This window comes from Barbus barbus, assembly GCF_936440315.1.
Source record: "Barbus barbus genome assembly, chromosome: 6".
Classification (NCBI taxonomy): Eukaryota; Metazoa; Chordata; class Actinopteri; order Cypriniformes; family Cyprinidae; genus Barbus; species Barbus barbus.
In genome coordinates, this window is record NC_136734.1 from 34356643 (window position 1) to 34373230 (window position 16588).

The following is a 16588-nucleotide window of genomic DNA, read 5'->3' on the forward strand; positions in this document are numbered from 1 at the left end:
TGACAACAGGTTTAACTGTACCTACTGGCATATTTAATTTAGGCTACCAGTGTAGAATTTAACAGCATAATTGTGTGACATGCACAATCTGGAAATTCCACACATACAAGTATAACCGTACAAATCTGCACTCCTGTTTTATTTATATCTAAAACAATTCTTAAAATATATATTTTTATTTACATTGTAATAATTATAATAATGCTACTAATAATAATAACAAAAATTATTTTTATTTTTTATAAATTATAATAAAGTGGAAAAGACCAGAACTATTAGGGCGTGACGAGAAGACAACTTGGATTAAAGTGATTGGTAACTTCAAGTGTCCATCACTGACATCTTAGTCCCGCCCACTTCAAAGCCCCCTCCCCCCTCCCCAGTTACTCATTTCCGGTTGAACACGAGAACCCTCCCGCCCTACCGGCATTCTCATCGCATCAGCTGTTGATCAGACCGCCAATTCAAACCGGATTACCTTTGGAAATTCACAAACTCAAGAATATATATTTGGAACGAGATTGAAAGCGACGTATATGTCGGAAGACGCCGATTTTCCTGCGCTTTTTGGCATACTAGAACCCGGAGTACCGATGGGACATCCTTCCAGCTCATCACTGTGAGCTCTGAATGCCGCTGTAGCGAGTGAATGCAATGCACGATCAATTTTGAACCTTAATCCAGAACATATCACACGGACTGTTGAAGTAAAGAAGCTCAAAATCAATAGGTAACTCTTTAGACGTATTCGGAAGCTTATCTCAATGTATATCTGTCCTGCATTTTAACTGGAAAACAGACGCCGCTCCCGTCGCGTGACTCTCGCTCCCCACGCGCTCATACAGAGACAGACTTTATTTTAAAATTGCTGGAGTTCAGTGACATGCATCCGCGGGGATCATTCGTCTCTCCGTTGCTCAGCGGTGTTTTCTGCCAGTGCCGTTTGGAGGAGTATCAGGGCTCGGACCCCGGTGGTGGTCGGACTCTGGGCTCCGCGACATCTCTATCCGAGCACCGCCATGATGAGTCCTGCGACCCCCCGCGTCACTGCCCGGTGTGCGGCGGACCTGAGCAGGAGCATCGGCTCAAGGTGCTCTTCCAGATCCTGGATGTCAACAGAGACGGAGGCATCTGTGTCAACGACCTGACCATCGGACTGAAGAAGCTGGGGGTCCATCGCACTGAACATGAACTCAAGGTGAGTTATCCACTTTACACCATCGAGTTATCCCACTATAACAGATTATAATGAGATTACAAGTCAGATCACACTGATAGAGAGGGCAAATTTAGGAAGGACTTCTCAACTTATTTCAACTTCAAAAATTCAACTTATTTTGTTTGTGCATCACTATTTATTAAACCCCAGAACAAAGTTTTGTACGTAAAGGCTATTGTCTTCTTACTTTCACAGCTCTAGTGTGGGGTTACTCACTAAACCAGCTGATTTGAGTGATATTTGCTTAACATAGTGCCACAAATGACATCTGTGCCTTTCCTTTCTCTGCACTGTGTGAAGAGGATTTTTCCTAGAAAGGTTTACAGTTGTTTTGAGTGTGTTTGATGTAGACATATGGCTAAAAAGAACAACATTGTTGGACGAACTCTGGCAAAGCTTATGGAGCATGATAGGAATTGGATTTTTGTAACATCATCTATTTTAATGCAAGTGTGTGGGTTTCTGTCCACCCAAAATATACATTTAACATGGCAAATTGAGTTTAATTTCAGACAGGTAGAAGCTGTTATCCTTATTTAGCTGGATCAGTTATTTTTATAATTATATATATATATATATATATATATATATATATATATATGTATATATATATATATGCGTGCATATTTTTTATTAATTTATATTATTTATTTTTTATTTATATATTTTATAATTTTATTTACATATATATTTAAGAACTATCAGAGAAATATATGCATTAGTTGATATATACTGCGAGAGAGAGAATTATTGAGAAATAACACAAACACATATCCATATGTGTGTGTTATTTCTCAATAGGTTACTTGAATGTTTTTCTTTGCTTTGCTTCAGATATGCTAAGCATTATAGAGGATGCCCATATACAGGCATGATGTTTTCTAATCAGAGTTCAGCATAATTTTCACTATCATGTTTATTAGATATGAATCTCTAGAGTAGTAACTGCTCAAAGAAGAAGGAAATGCGTAACTAGACAAGAGTCTCTCGAGAACATGCAAAGCAACATAATTAATAAGCACAAACAAGAAGTTGCTGTTGGGAAATTCACAGTGCGGTAAGAACGTACAGAACCTGCATTGAGAGACTGCAATCTGTCAAAACGAAATAGAAACCTGGGGAATGTGAAAGAGGACAGAAAATGTTTCACTTTTATTACTTCAGGGGATATGATAAGTTATTCAACTACTTAACATTAATTAGCCTGAGCTAACTGTTGGAAAAGCATATCAGGGAATGAGATCTTGGATTAATGAGGACAGACATGTTTTGCATACCACACTACTGATATAATCTCTGGGTGTGTTTTACAAGCTTTTGACTAGGTTTCCTTAAGGTCAAACACTATTTTGGATAGCGACAGTCTTGGACAAAAGCCTGGCTGCAGAATTTTTCGCATCAAGAATTCCTTTGTTTGCCAACTAACAAAAGCACTCAGAACAAAACCGAAAGTTCCTCTATAGCGGACTAGCTGAGATTTGTTGGCGCTGCTTAAAAAGACCAGTTTAATTATGAAGGTCAAAAGACTTTGCTGCTTAATTCACCACCTCTCAACGTGATGAATGACATCTGCTGCTTCAATTACGGAGAGCAAAAATAACTTACTGACGCTTTAAAAGTCAAGGGTGGATTGCGCTTGTGGATACTTGAACTTGATTTGCACGCTGAATTTGCAAATGCAGTGAGAAAATGGATGCAAATGCAGTGCAGGACCTGCTCGGATGATTTTCTATTCAAAAACGCTCAAAAATAGTTTGTTACGCAAGAAGCTACAGGTCTTCATATGTTTTATGAATGGGCATGTGCAGAAAGGTTTTTAATTATAAGAGTTTTTAAATGAATCTTACAGTTAATGGAACAGCTCTTGTGACTCAGTATATGTAGACACTTTTTACTTCAATTCAGCCTTCCTGTTCTTTTGACAATAGTGTGTGCATCTTAGCTGGCTTTCACTGAACCTGACAGAATCATACTTTTCTGGCATTTGCTCTTAAACACCACTTCACTGGTTGATAGTTTACTGTAATTCTGTAACCAGTCAGCTTCATTGGGTCACAGATTGTGAATGAAGCTTATCGCACAGTAACTGCTTAAAATTCAAGCAGAATGACGTCAATCCTGCCACATATAGAGCTATCCAATTCCTCCCACATCAGAAAATCATTCTCTCAGTGACTCATTACATTAGTCTGCTAGAAACATATCAGTAGCTAATCCTCTCTATTTAGAAAAATATTGAGATTTATGTTCTGTATTTTTTTTTCTTGCTCTTAAATGTATTTTTTGTTTTATATTTTAAATTTGGTGCAGTAATAGCAAGCAGCCAGACCCTTCATCATGTTCAGGGGGCTGGGTGAATCATTTAGGATCTCTCTATCGTCACATATGAATTAGCTTAGGAGTACAAGGGCCCCCTGGAGAACAGGGGAACCACTACTGTGTAACTTTTTTTTTTTTTTTTTTTTGGTACATGTGACGTGTACATTTAAAGGCATCTGAACCTAATATTTGCTCACTTGCTCATTTTATAGCATATACAGGTATATGCATATGATCATATACATGTATACCATTTGCATCCCACTGTAAATTGTAAAAAGTGTAGGTTCCTGAGATCTGCATATTGTTCTGTGAAATAAATTGCGGTGCAGCTGTAGTTCAGTCTGATCAATAGAAAGTGATTCTGCTCAAATGAGCTGTATTGAAATCCTGTCATTCGCAAGTAAAATGAGGGAGGAACTACTTATATGTCCTGCTGTGCATACCCAGCAGCATTTACAAAGAAGGAATGTAACCACAAGAGACTGATAAATGAATGAATGAACGAGTTAGATTTGTTTAGGTGAGTATCGCAGTGTTAGAAATGCATGGAATCACCCTGGAGGCGTTACCAGGGAGATCCTGATGATGCAGTAGATCTTAAAAAAAGCAGAGAGCAGAAAAACGTCAGCAGAATTTCCTCATTGCTGGGTGAGTGAGAGATCACTCCATAAGATGGCTGTATTTTATCCTCTGATTGGCTGCCTGTGCTTTGTCAGACAGGGGCAGCCAGTGTGGAGTGCTCTGATTGGCTGAGACACAGCTGCAGTGAGGTTGCAGCTTTTTTCACTGCATCACTTTTTGCCGGCTCTATGATGCAGCCAACCTGCAGCAGCTTGTAGATGCCAAGAAATACTAGCGCTTAAAACATGGAATCGCTTTTAAAAACAGATTCATTGTGAGGATTTCAGCTTCTTTCAGTTAAGTTGTCTTTTTTCATGTTTTTAGCTACTGTGCAGTGTGTCATAGTTGTGGAGTGAAGTCACTTGAAGAGTGAATTACTTTTTTTTTTTTTTGCTGTTGTGCTCTGCAAAGAACATGTTTTGGGAAAGTTTCCTGGGCAGTTTGTTTTGGAAAGATGCTCTAAATTTGCAATGATTTGGAGGCGATTATGAGAGTGGGTTAATTGGAACTGGTCATTCACTGCATTTCACTTGATCACCGGGTTACTGTGGAAACGCTGGTGGATATGCCAGTAAGCTTTGGAAATTGTGTGGCAGTGTCCCCATCTGCCCTCATCCTCCTGGCCTCACACATGACTGCCTGAGCAGTTTCTCTCTATACGCACATACGACATCTGTAGACGTAGTTCTTGAGAAGACCAAGACAAAACTCAAGTACACAAACCGACTTTATGAAGATGCTCAAGGAACTTTGGTCATCCCTGTCCCAGTGGCTTCTGGGAGTACATGATACTGCAGAGCCACCCAATGGACTAAAGGAACGAAACTTAGAAAATGTTGCAAAAAAGGAAGGCCAGAGAGAACCAGGTACACAGGCAGATTCAGTCGGTCAAGAAAAGAGCACAGTATCTCCAAAGAAAACTACAGTGCTGATTATGGTGGTGCCTCCTAAGGATCTTCAGCAGGTATTGCAGAGAGAATTGCCACATCAAACAGTAACATTTGTTGAAAGGCTTATACATTTATATTTTTACTTTTAGAGGAATATGATAACAACTGAATGCTGCACTTTATTTCATATTTTGATTCTTAAAGTCTTTTTAGCTTAAATCATCCAAAACTGAGCTATGAGTGATATTTCACATCTCATTATTTGCATATGGAAAATGAGTGAATTGCACATTTTTAAATCAAATTGGCTTCATTGTGATATAGGCGTCTGAGAAAGTAAAAAATTTTTTTTAAATATTACAACAGATATCTGCACATGATCTGACATTGAATCATATGGTGGTTTAAAAAGGAGCAGGACAAGTTCTATAATCTCATTTGTTTGCGTTTTTATTTATATACTCTCAGAGAAAATGGTACGAAAGCTGTCACTGGCGCGGTACTTTTACAAAAGGCACACTTTTGTACCTTATTTACCTCTAAAAGGTATATATATTAGTAGCTAAATGGTAGTCATTTTTTGAAAAGACACTGCCCCAGCGACAGCTTTTGTGCCCTTGTAACAGACAAACAGCAGATAGTCCACAATGAATTTGCGTGAATTTTTTTTTAGACTTAAGCAAATTAGACACATCCCACACATGTGAATGTTGTTCTTTCCTCCCCCAAATTGTTGCTTCACATCTTTAGTGGGTGCAGTCTTTGCTGCTCTTTAAATATTATTATCATAATATAGTCAGGCCCCTCAAGACTCATTGAGCAAAGATCACATGCTAGTGACAGGATTAGACCGCTTTACATTGTAAATGATCAGATTCAGTTATCTGTTATCTAGGGACAAACAAGATTAATCACAGGCTGAGCGGTTGTTTTATCATTACCGCCAATTTCACCAATTAGTTGTTGCTGAATTGACCCTTTGCTAAGCCCTTGGATTTGACAAGCTTTACTGATGTCTTATAGGACTCAGTTTTTGCATTGAAAGTGGTAAGTAATGTTATGGAAGCTGAAATTTCATAAACTTTAATAAAATGTTGAGGCAGATGATTTATCTTTTTTTTAATAGTCAAATAAGATGCTGTCTGCTTTCCTTATTTGAATTATATGAATATTCCAGAAACCTGCAGTGGCATGGCTGTCGATCTTTAAGACCGATACTCCGGTAAGCTTGTAAGAAGGTGATGCTGTATATGACGTGAGCCAATTACATAGCAGTGTTTGTTGTACAAGCCTGGAAATGGGAGGGATTTATACGTCCCCTAATCGCATGTGACAGAAATTACAGTCTTGATAGCTTCAAGAACAGAAGAGAGCAGTGTACACTCTCTTTTTTAGCTGAACATGTTGTGTTTGTGTCTTTACGTGCCTGTCCATATCTCAGAACGGATAGAATTACAGTATTTTGAGTCTGAAAGTTTACCGGCGCAGTTGAAGTCTCTTTTCAAATTGAGTTTATTTCTTCCATCACAAGAATTCGATTCATACAGGAAATGGCGAAAGGTATGTCTTCTGTATTATTCTAATATTAAAAACAATTGTGTAGTGTGTAGAATGTTTTATTTTGTATATTCATTTTTTCATTTGTTTAGATTAGTAATTTTATGTGATTTTGTCATTTTTATTTCAGTTTTAATTTGAGTAATTTTAGTACTTCACTAATTTGACTAATTTAGTGCATATTAATTCAGTTGCCAATGCAACATTTCTGATTTTCATTTTAGTTTTTAGATTTTTGGATCATATTTATATTTTATTTAATTTCAGATTTATTTCAGTTACTGAAAGTGGTTTTTAATAGTTTTAGGTCGTTTTAGTTGACACTGGTCTGAAATGTAATCTGTGGGTTTTGTGATTTTAAAGAAACTGAGGAAAATCAGTGTGGTATTTTTAGATGGTCAAAAAGAGCTGTGTGTCCTGCCCATTCATGTCAGAACTTGTAATGGGATAAATCAATTTAATCCAGATTGTTTGATTGCCGTGTTTGAACTGCTTTCAGAATCCCTTCCTGTGTCCTTCAAAGAGTTACAGCTCACTTTCAGTTTTATGCCTAAATGATTTAGACATCAAGGGACTTTTATTTTTTTTGTAGAAAATGCCAATAAGTAGTAATTGTAAACCAAAACAACTTTAATATGTCAGATTGCAAGGATTTTTTATCTGTTTTTCTTCTGATTCTCTAGATTTTTTTATATTTGAAAACGACTGCATTGCCAACTTCAGAAGGTTAATGTTCTCGGCTCCAAAAACTTGTTTCCATTCTCATGACCCACTTGTCTGCAGCTGAGTCATTGTTGCATCCGGATTAAGTGTGAGAAGACGATGGCTATCTTTAACCTGCTTTTCACTTGCAGGGTGATTTGAGACTTGGCTGGAAGCCTGTGATCTTGACCGTCTGAAAGGATGCACACTGGACCATCAGGCATGATGCTGATTCTGAATGGCTTCTGATTACATTTAATAAAAGCAATTTCTGTTGAATGATGGTCAATGAATAGATTCATTATTATTATGCATATAAATCCATAATAATTGTTACATTTTATATAAAAAAATAAATGTTGCTTTTACTTTTTGTTTTGTTAAAAATACTTTTTTGCTTGCATGGCTTCTTGGTGGTATAGATTTAATGAGCACAGAACCCATTAAAAGGACTTTATTTATGGATTATATGGGCTTGTGTGTGGATTTTGAGCTATTGTAGCTAATGTAGAAGTAAATTTTTGTTTATTCAGAAGCCCATAATCTCATAATGGACAGCAGCATAAGACAAATGATCTGACTCAGTGATCTGGTTTTCAGTGGCACATTACGAAAGGCTGATGTCACTGGGTGGGGTGTTCAGTTTCTTTTGCTTGTGGTTGAAAAAGCTCAGTAGTGCACAGACCAGTAATTTTGTCACACACTCTCAGAGCAACATCAGCCAGGAATCATGCTATGGTCCTGATTTGCTGTTAAAACTGGAAACACATTTGCTTTGTTTCTGTCTTTCCAGAACACTTCAGGTTAATGATTAATTCATCTTCTCCATGCCTTTCCATTAGCTTCAATTATATGCTGCTCGATGGTGCAGACAGCTTGTGTCCTAAAGGTCAAACGTTGTCAGGATGAGCCTCATAAAGCTGATCCTCATGAGAATGTTCAGCATGGTCCTATCAATACTCTCTTCAACAAACAAAGGCCATATGTTTGTCCCTAGTGGCCCATTAGTTCAACACCCCGAACAGCATCAGCTCACTGACCTGAAAAATGCCCTGGCTTGATTCTGTCCTGAGGTTATGATGTTGATTCCAGTGTGTATGTGTTTCAGAAAATCGTCAAGGCTGGAGACAAAGACTTGGATGGCCAGTTGGACTTTGAGGAGTTTGTGCACTACCTGAGGGACCATGAGAAGAAACTGAGGCTGGTCTTCAAGAGCCTTGACAAAAAGAACGATGGTAAGTATGTTAGTGTTTTAGTGAACTATAAAGAGCGTTGTCTTGAATTATAGATGTTTTTGTTGGAAAACAGTCTCTTTATTGGTCATTTTGTCTTCTATCTTTTTGTCTTATGTCATAAATAGTCATATTAAGGCCATCTTTGAGGTTTGCTGAGGCTCCCTAGTTGAGAACCACTGGTTTAGATGTAAAAATCACGTTTCCTTTTAAAACTGCAGGTCGCATAGATTCACAGGAGATCGTGCAGTCACTAAGAGACCTCGGGGTTCATATATCTGAGGAACAGGCTGAAAAGATCCTCAAAAGGTAATTTGTCTTATTGATTGTATCTGTCCAACCCCCTTCATTCTCTTTAGTCTTTTATTCGCAGCTAATAATTCAGAGCTGACTGGGAACCCTCGCCTCAAAACAGCACGTGTTATACAACACGTCTCCTGGTTTGGATTTTTCGGCATATTTATGTGACATTCTTTGACGAGCCGATACCAAAGAGTTTTTAGAGCTCATTTTAAGGCTCCTAAAAGAAACGAGTCTCATACAAACTAATAGCAGCACATACAATAATAAAAGTATTTTTTTTATTTTCTGTCTGTGTGTAAATGTCTTTGGTTGTACGCTTTCTGTCTCTGTTTCTTTATCACTCTCTCCTCCTTGTGATCCCACCCCCACTCTCTCTCTCTGCTCATCTTATCAGAATAAGGAGGGGTCTTATATGTGCCCCTATAATGTAGTAAGTAGTGGTCTTCTCCTTGCATGTTTGTCTTGCTCTGCTTTTTCATTTCATCTGCTGTTTCATTCGTGCTGTTTTCATTTTGCAACTTTTAGGTAATTTGTTTTCCTCTCTCTCTCAGAAGCTATTTTGTCTCATGTGGATAGTGCTTTGGAAATATTAAGTAAGCTAATGATGCCTATATTTTAGGATTTTTTGCCAAACGACAACAACAAAACTCTGAGCAGAAGAAAGCTTTCTTAAATTATTAAAGAAGAATTCTAAATGCTGAAACCAGGGACATTTTTGCATGTGAATAATTGTTCTTTTCTAGCTGCTTGACTGTACATGATTAATTTCAGAATAGGTTTTGCAAGTCTAAGCAGTTTTTTATGTAAGTGGATACATTTTAGAAAGTGTAAGCTGGTCTTTTTTTTAAATAAGCGACTGCTACCCAAAGCCAAAGAAGTTACTGACATATTATTTAGTTTTGGTCTCTTTTTGTCTTTTAATTTGAACAGTATGGATAAAAATGGTACGATGACGATTGATTGGAACGAATGGAGAGATTACCATCTGCTTCATCCTGCTGACAACATTCCTGAAATCATCCTCTACTGGAAACACTCTACGGTAAAACTAAACCACACCATCCTGCCATGTGCCTTACAGTTCTAAGTTTCCAGCTTTGCTTTTAGCGCCAACTTTCTCTCATTGAGGGGGTTATGGTGCAGTCTTTGTTTTCTGTGTAAATTGCCTTTGCTTGTATCACTAGCATTCACCACACATCTCATTTAAACTGGTGATGTGCTGTCATCTTAGTCATTCAGTCCTTCTAAGCCCACTTAGTTAAATTTGTTTCCTTGCACTTGAAATACTCCTGAATGGGACAAAAGGGGGTCACTGTGATCCAGTCTGATCCTGTTAAACAGATCAAAAGTGCTCTGACGTCACTGACTTGACCTTTTTGAGCCAGGAGAGATAGATGTGTCCACCTCATGGATTATTCTAACACTGTACCCAGGTGAACATAAACCCACAGAAGAGTAATTTCACTTTGATTTGAAAATTAAATCCAGTCATTTCTGGATTTCTTTCAATATTCATAATGACAGTTTCTGTATTTTGACGATCAAAAAATAACCACCCAAAACCACTGAAGATCAAAGTTCATATTAAAACTGGATGATAAAAAAAGGACTGAACTAAATGTATAAATATCCACGGAAAAGAGCATTTTGTATGTAATCTCGAGATTCTGTAGCACAGAAATGCAAGTATAATTTTTCTAGTCCTAATGATGGATCGTCTTAACTGGTTGATTGTCCATTCATTAAGTTCTCTTGTGCATGTAATCTCACTCCACATGATGTCATTTCCTCTGTGCAGATATTTGATGTAGGGGAAAGTATGTTGGTCCCTGATGAGTTTACGGCAGAGGAGAAGAAAACGGGAATGTTGTGGCGACACCTGGTAGCAGGAGGTGGAGCTGGTGCAGTGTCCCGTACCTGTACCGCACCCCTGGACCGCCTTAAGGTTCTCATGCAGGTATGAGACCCCCTGACGCTACCTCTACAGAACTTATAGCACACATCATATGATCAATGAATAATACACGTTTAAGTTTGAAAACATACATTTTATTTTATTTATATTAGGTCACACTTTATATTAGGTGGCCTTAACTACTATGTACTTATTGTGCTCATACTGTATTGCAAAACACTATTGCTGCTATTGAGGTGGGATACGGGTAAGGTTAGGGACGGGTTTGGTGGTATGGATAGGTTTAAGGGTGAGTTAAGGTGTAAGGGATGGGTCAACAGTGTAATTATAAATGTAATTACAGAAATTAATTACAGATGTAATTACATATAGGTATTTTTAAAAATATAAGTACAATGTAAAAACATGTATGTACACAATAAGTGCATTGTACCAAATGATTAATTTAAATGTAAGTACATAGTAGTTAAGGCCACCTAATATAAAGTGGGACCTTATATTATATTTGCGTAAACATATCACTTTATACATTTTATACATATTAAGTTGTATCAGTATATTATTTATATGTGAAATATTATTACAGGTTAAAATAACTTTATTCTATTTGAATACTCAGTGTAGTTTATTCCTGTGATGGCAAAGCTAGGGACACTGCTACTGTAGTAAGTGTACTGTTGAGTCACTACAGTACATGATGTTCTGTTCTTTGGATGAGTGCCTCGGTGGATGACCATGCACATTATGAAATGCCTTAGTGAGGCTAGTTTCAGTTTGGTTTGGTGGATTTTAAAATTCTCCATTTTTAAATTCTTCAGTGTGTGAATGTATAAGACTATAAAGGACATTGAAGCTTAGCTACCCTTAAAGATTACCTTACCTGAAGTAAACTTACTTGAAAATGCTTAAATGAAGCAATTTACAAGCAAATTGAGACATTTCCCCACTGGAATGGTGTTGGCAGGTTCATTCATCACGCAGCAACACCATGGGCTTCGCCGGAGGATTCACCCAAATGATCCGTGAGGGTGGCGTTCGGTCGCTGTGGCGAGGGAACGGTATCAACGTTTTGAAGATTGCACCTGAGACGGCTATCAAGTTCATGGCATATGAGCAGGTAGCTTGTTGTAATCTTTCAGCAATTACAAAATCCGATAACTACAATCCTGGATGTTTAAATAATGTAATGTTAATATATTTATCCATAATGTTTAAAAAACTTTTGAAGAAACCGTTGCTTTTCTTTTGCTGATCTTTTTATGTGATAAAATAAATGTTTTTAATGAACATCATACCATTATGTGGCTTAAAACCTTTGGAGGGAGAGATAAAACTTTATTTTATCTGTGACCTCTAAAGCTCATTTGCCCTGTTCTTCAGATTAAGCGGCTGATTGGCAGCAATCAGGAAACGTTGGGGATCCTGGAGAGGCTGGTGGCTGGGTCTCTAGCAGGAGCTATTGCTCAGAGCAGCATCTACCCCATGGAGGTAAGAACATAAACTGTCATTTAGGAATAAAGTTTAAGCACTGTTTTGGAGAAAACCAAAGCTTTCCGTTTCATTCCAATAATTATTAAACAAAAGCTATGACTAGACCTCCCATGCATAATTTGTATCATGTTCTGTAATGTACAAATTTAAAAATTATGTTTCCATAGTTTAATTACTAACTGCCATCTCAGAAACTGAAACCTAATCAGATTGATTATGACTTTCTAGACCAAACAAAGCATTGCTTTGTTTAGATCTCTTGGAGCTTAAACAAAACTTTTTGTGTGTTTAAGGTTTTAAAAACTCGTCTTGCCCTGGGAAGGACGGGTCAATACTCTGGGATCATGGACTGTGCTAAACATATATTCAAGAAGGAGAGACTGACAGCCTTCTATAAAGGTTATATTCCCAATATGTTGGGAATCATCCCTTATGCAGGAATAGACCTGGCTGTTTATGAGGTAAGTTTTTACACAGTAAAAGAAAAAGATTGTATTTGTCAGTGGCAACTAACTGAAATAAAATCATTGCCCACTGACAAAAAAAATGTATATTGTAAATATTAATATATTATAATTACTATAATGTAACTCTCATGTCACACTTATTTTCATGTGTAGACATTAAAAAACTCGTGGCTGCAGAGGTTTGCTACGGACAGTGCCAATCCGGGGGTGTTTGTGCTGCTAGCCTGTGGTACAATGTCTAGTACTTGTGGACAGCTAGCAAGCTACCCATTAGCCTTAGTGAGGACACGAATGCAGGCTCAAGGTAAGTCTTTAAACTCTCAAATATGTAATTCAAAGGCTTCCTGCTAGAAGTTATGAATGTCTAATTCATTCACTAAGTAAACTATTATCATTTATCTGTCACAGTTCAATTGATTTTTTTTGCTTTTTGCTCTTGCTCTTCATTGGTTAACAGCTACTCAGGAAGGCAGCCCACAGATGACCATGACTGGTCTCTTCAGACACATTGTACAGACAGAGGGCGCTATTGGACTCTATAGAGGCTTGGCACCCAACTTTATGAAGGTCATTCCTGCTGTTAGCATCAGCTATGTGGTGTATGAGAACCTAAAGATCACTCTTGGTGTCCAGTCCCGGTGAGGAGAACCCAAAGACTGTTAAAATCCTTAATGGCTTTCGTTTTTCCTCTCAATTTTACTTTTGGACTACTGAAAGAGATCATCCAGGCTGGCCAGTTTGTGCTCAAGGAGAAGTGTAGCAGTTATCCAAGAAAGAGCTTACACGAGGGGGAAGACGAAATCTTTGCGTCAAAGAGGTTTGACTTAATTTGGTAACTGGAATGACCTGGGACACGCATAGAAAAAAGATCAATACCTCTGCATAAAATACAGACCTAGCTGTAAGTAAAATGTAAACATCTCAAAATGGCGTCTGTATTGGATCCATACACTCCTTTATTCCACCCCCTGAGGTCATGGGGTTGCATTTGCTGTATTTTGGTAGGGACCAGTTATGTGCAAGACATTTTGAAAAACTACTTTATGAAAAGGAAGGTTCAAACACCTGATGGATTCAAAGAGACAGATTTACTAGAGCATTTAGTATATGCAAATTTCCTTTAAGAAAATAACACTGCATCCATTAATTAACACATTTAAGCTGGACAGCTGGAATTTAATGCGCTAAAGGCTTTAGTAGATACTATGCTAATAATCCTGGTGTAGTCCCTTCAGATCACTGAATCAGCATTCCACTTGAAGGCAGTGTTCAGTAAAAAAAAAAGCTGACGGGGCCAGACACACATTTGTTACAAGATCTCCCACATGCTTGCATTTCGCTGGCATCATTTACTGCTTGTATTATTTTATCATTTACTCCCTTGTATTATTACATTAATTGACATGCCAGTTTTCACATTTTGAAAGGGATAAAGTGTAACAAGGGAAATATTTGAAATGTATGTCTTATTCATCAAATTGTCCCAATATTGTTCAGGACTTTTCATTGTTAATTTTTTTGTATATTTATTTCATTTCGATTGAAGGTTACTGTAAAAAGAAGACTTAATAGAATTAAAAACACTATATATGTGCACACACTCCCCATGGTGACTGGCAGCTAATCAAGCGTTGTGTAAACAAGTGTTTTAGCACCTTGGCTCAGTTGTAGAATGAATCCACATGGGGATCCAGTGTAAAATGACCTGGGTTTGAGAATTCAGCACCAGCTTAAATGTAATGGGCCGAGTTCTGTGTCTAGATAGACACTGCCAGGTCTTAAATTGAAGAAAGCGATGCTACAATTGTTTTGTTTTTACATGCAAACAATTCTTGTTCATAAATTGCTTAATTATCTGTAGTGTAAATACAGTTTCTCACCAGTATTAGTTGCAAGGATTTCAAACATGACTATAACACTCATTTAAACTCACTCTAGTCGAGGAACATATTTAAGCACTTTATTTTAGTAAAAATAAACCAGACTTGAATTTTTAGGAGGATTTACAATGGAATGATAGTGTTCAGTAATTGTAGTGGTTGTGATTTAAGCAAATATGATTTTTCTGCATTTATGTTTAATGTTTGCATCAGGTTGGGGGCAAAAAGGTTTTTGTAAAGGAAACACCAAAAAAATCTACAATATAGGTTGGGATCTCTTTTGAAAAAAAAATGTAATTTGACTCTACTTTGCAGCAGTAGGCAAGTATCTTGTATATTTGCATATGACATATTTCAGGGATTGGCACCCCGATATGCATTTTGACGGACAAGGAAAAAAATAAGTTGCCCTTGCAGCTAGTGCATGCGAAGTCCTGAAACCCACCAGTTCAATGGGTTGTTGGCCTTTGTAATTCTACAAGACCATAGTGTTCATATAGTTGCCTTATTTATGAATAAATAGCTGCTTTGGGGAAAATGTAGGGTGTTAATGTCAGACTGAAATATTTTTCTAATGATTTGATTCTCAGGGAGAATTCATTGGTTTCAGATACTCCTGTGCAGATGAGACTTCTGAAACTCTTCTCCATTGAGATCTGGAACAGATATCTCCATGTTTGGAGAGTTTGTGCAGGCCTAGGATCAGTTGGATTAGTGAAAAACAGCAAATACCCTTCTGCGTCCCAATGGTGGTTAAACAAAACTCCGCTGTGGCCCGATTCCCTTTGAATCAATTCAGTCTTTGTAACGCATGTATGCGTGTCTTGTCTGAATATGCACAAATTGCACTGTAGAGTCTTTACAGGGCTTTAAAAGCTGTATTGCCTGCCTCGTAATGAATGCAGCTTGTTTTTATTTTTCATTTGTTTTGCATTTTGCACCTTTTTTTTCACTGTTTCTCACAGGAGAAATCTTTGGACCCCTCTGGACTTGTGAGCTCGACCCATTAGAGTGCTTGTCCTGAGTCTAAAGGCTTTAGATTGTGTGTGTTTCAACACAATAGAGGAATGCCACCCTTTGAGACTGCCTGTAATCTATTGCCTTACTGTTCAGCTGTTTGGTAGTGAGCGCAACTGCAGCACGTTCGCCACATTTATATCAATATGTGCTGTTGCTGGGGTCCTCCAAGTATCGTAAACATACACACTAATAAAATATCCAAATATTTGTACTGCAAAACATATCTAGATGTGGTGACACATCTGTGAAGGTTTAGTTGAGATATGCAAATCAACGTATACGGGACAAAAATGGAAATAAAAATCGACGTCCTCTAGAATGCAGAAACTGAATGTAGAGCAAAAATATTTATGTTTGTAAAATAACTGTTAAATAAAGTTATTCTTCATTATGTTCATTGAAGCTGGGTGTGTAGTGTTTTTTTTTTTTTTTTTTTTTTTTTTTCAGGTCAAATATTTAACCATTCAAAATATGTATTGGTCAGTTACACAACGTTATTTGATTTTTTTTTTTTTTCTAATTGGTAGATTGATCCATTTTCTCAGTCCTGTTACCAAATGTTAAGTGTCTTTTAAAAAGCATGTTTAAAAACTTGTCAACTAATTTATTTGTTTTCCCTTGTTTATTTTAAAGAAATGATTGGTTACGTGTTCAAATAATTTGTATTTATGACTAAAATAAATTATGTATTGTGTATTAAAATGATTTTTTTTCTTTTAAAGGCAACTCAAACTTCAAGTTTTTATTTTTAACAACTTCATTAAAGATTAATGCAGAATAATGCATCAATTTAATTTATAATCGCACAATTAAATGCATAAGCTTTCAGCAGAATTTAAACGATAAAACATGGGATTTTTACAATTATTTTACTTGCTATATCTTTCGTAAGTAATTGTCAAAAATGATTATGCTTTGCACTGAATTGATCCCTGAAGTGATTCCTCTCAGTATAAGGGGAAGGACAGA

General features: G+C 37.1%; 1 protein-coding gene across 3 annotated transcripts; it reads left to right on the top strand.

The window, feature by feature from the left end:
- Positions 1-385: 385 nt before the first annotated feature.
- On the top strand, positions 386-16343 carry LOC306870908 (calcium-binding mitochondrial carrier protein SCaMC-2-B). 3 transcript variants are annotated; one of them, XM_079418490.1, is made up of 11 exons: positions 778-1198; positions 8420-8546; positions 8765-8852; positions 9241-9276; positions 9777-9888; positions 10645-10803; positions 11726-11878; positions 12142-12249; positions 12546-12713; positions 12873-13023; positions 13177-16343. In XM_079418490.1, the coding sequence occupies exons 1-11, from the start codon at positions 884-886 to the stop codon at positions 13359-13361; spliced, it is 1602 nt and encodes a 533-aa protein (XP_079274616.1). In that variant the 5' UTR covers positions 778-883; the 3' UTR covers positions 13362-16343. The 3 variants fall into 3 exon arrangements, with proteins under 3 accessions (XP_079274614.1, XP_079274616.1, XP_079274615.1); XM_079418488.1 differs by lacking the exon at positions 9241-9276 and having other exon boundaries at positions 386-1198; XM_079418489.1 differs by lacking the exons at positions 778-1198; positions 9241-9276 and adding an exon at positions 6394-6612.
- The last annotated feature ends 245 nt before the right edge of the window (positions 16344-16588 follow it).

Coding starts and splice junctions, on each gene's coding strand:
- LOC306870908 (XM_079418490.1), top strand. CDS start 884: ATGCATCCGCGGGGATCATTCGTCTCTCCGTTGCTCAGCGGTGTTTTC. Junction 10,804..11,725: donor GCCTTAAGGTTCTCATGCAG/GTATGAGACCCC, acceptor TGGTGTTGGCAG/GTTCATTCATCACGCAGCAA. Junction 12,714..12,872: donor TAGACCTGGCTGTTTATGAG/GTAAGTTTTTAC, acceptor TTTCATGTGTAG/ACATTAAAAAACTCGTGGCT.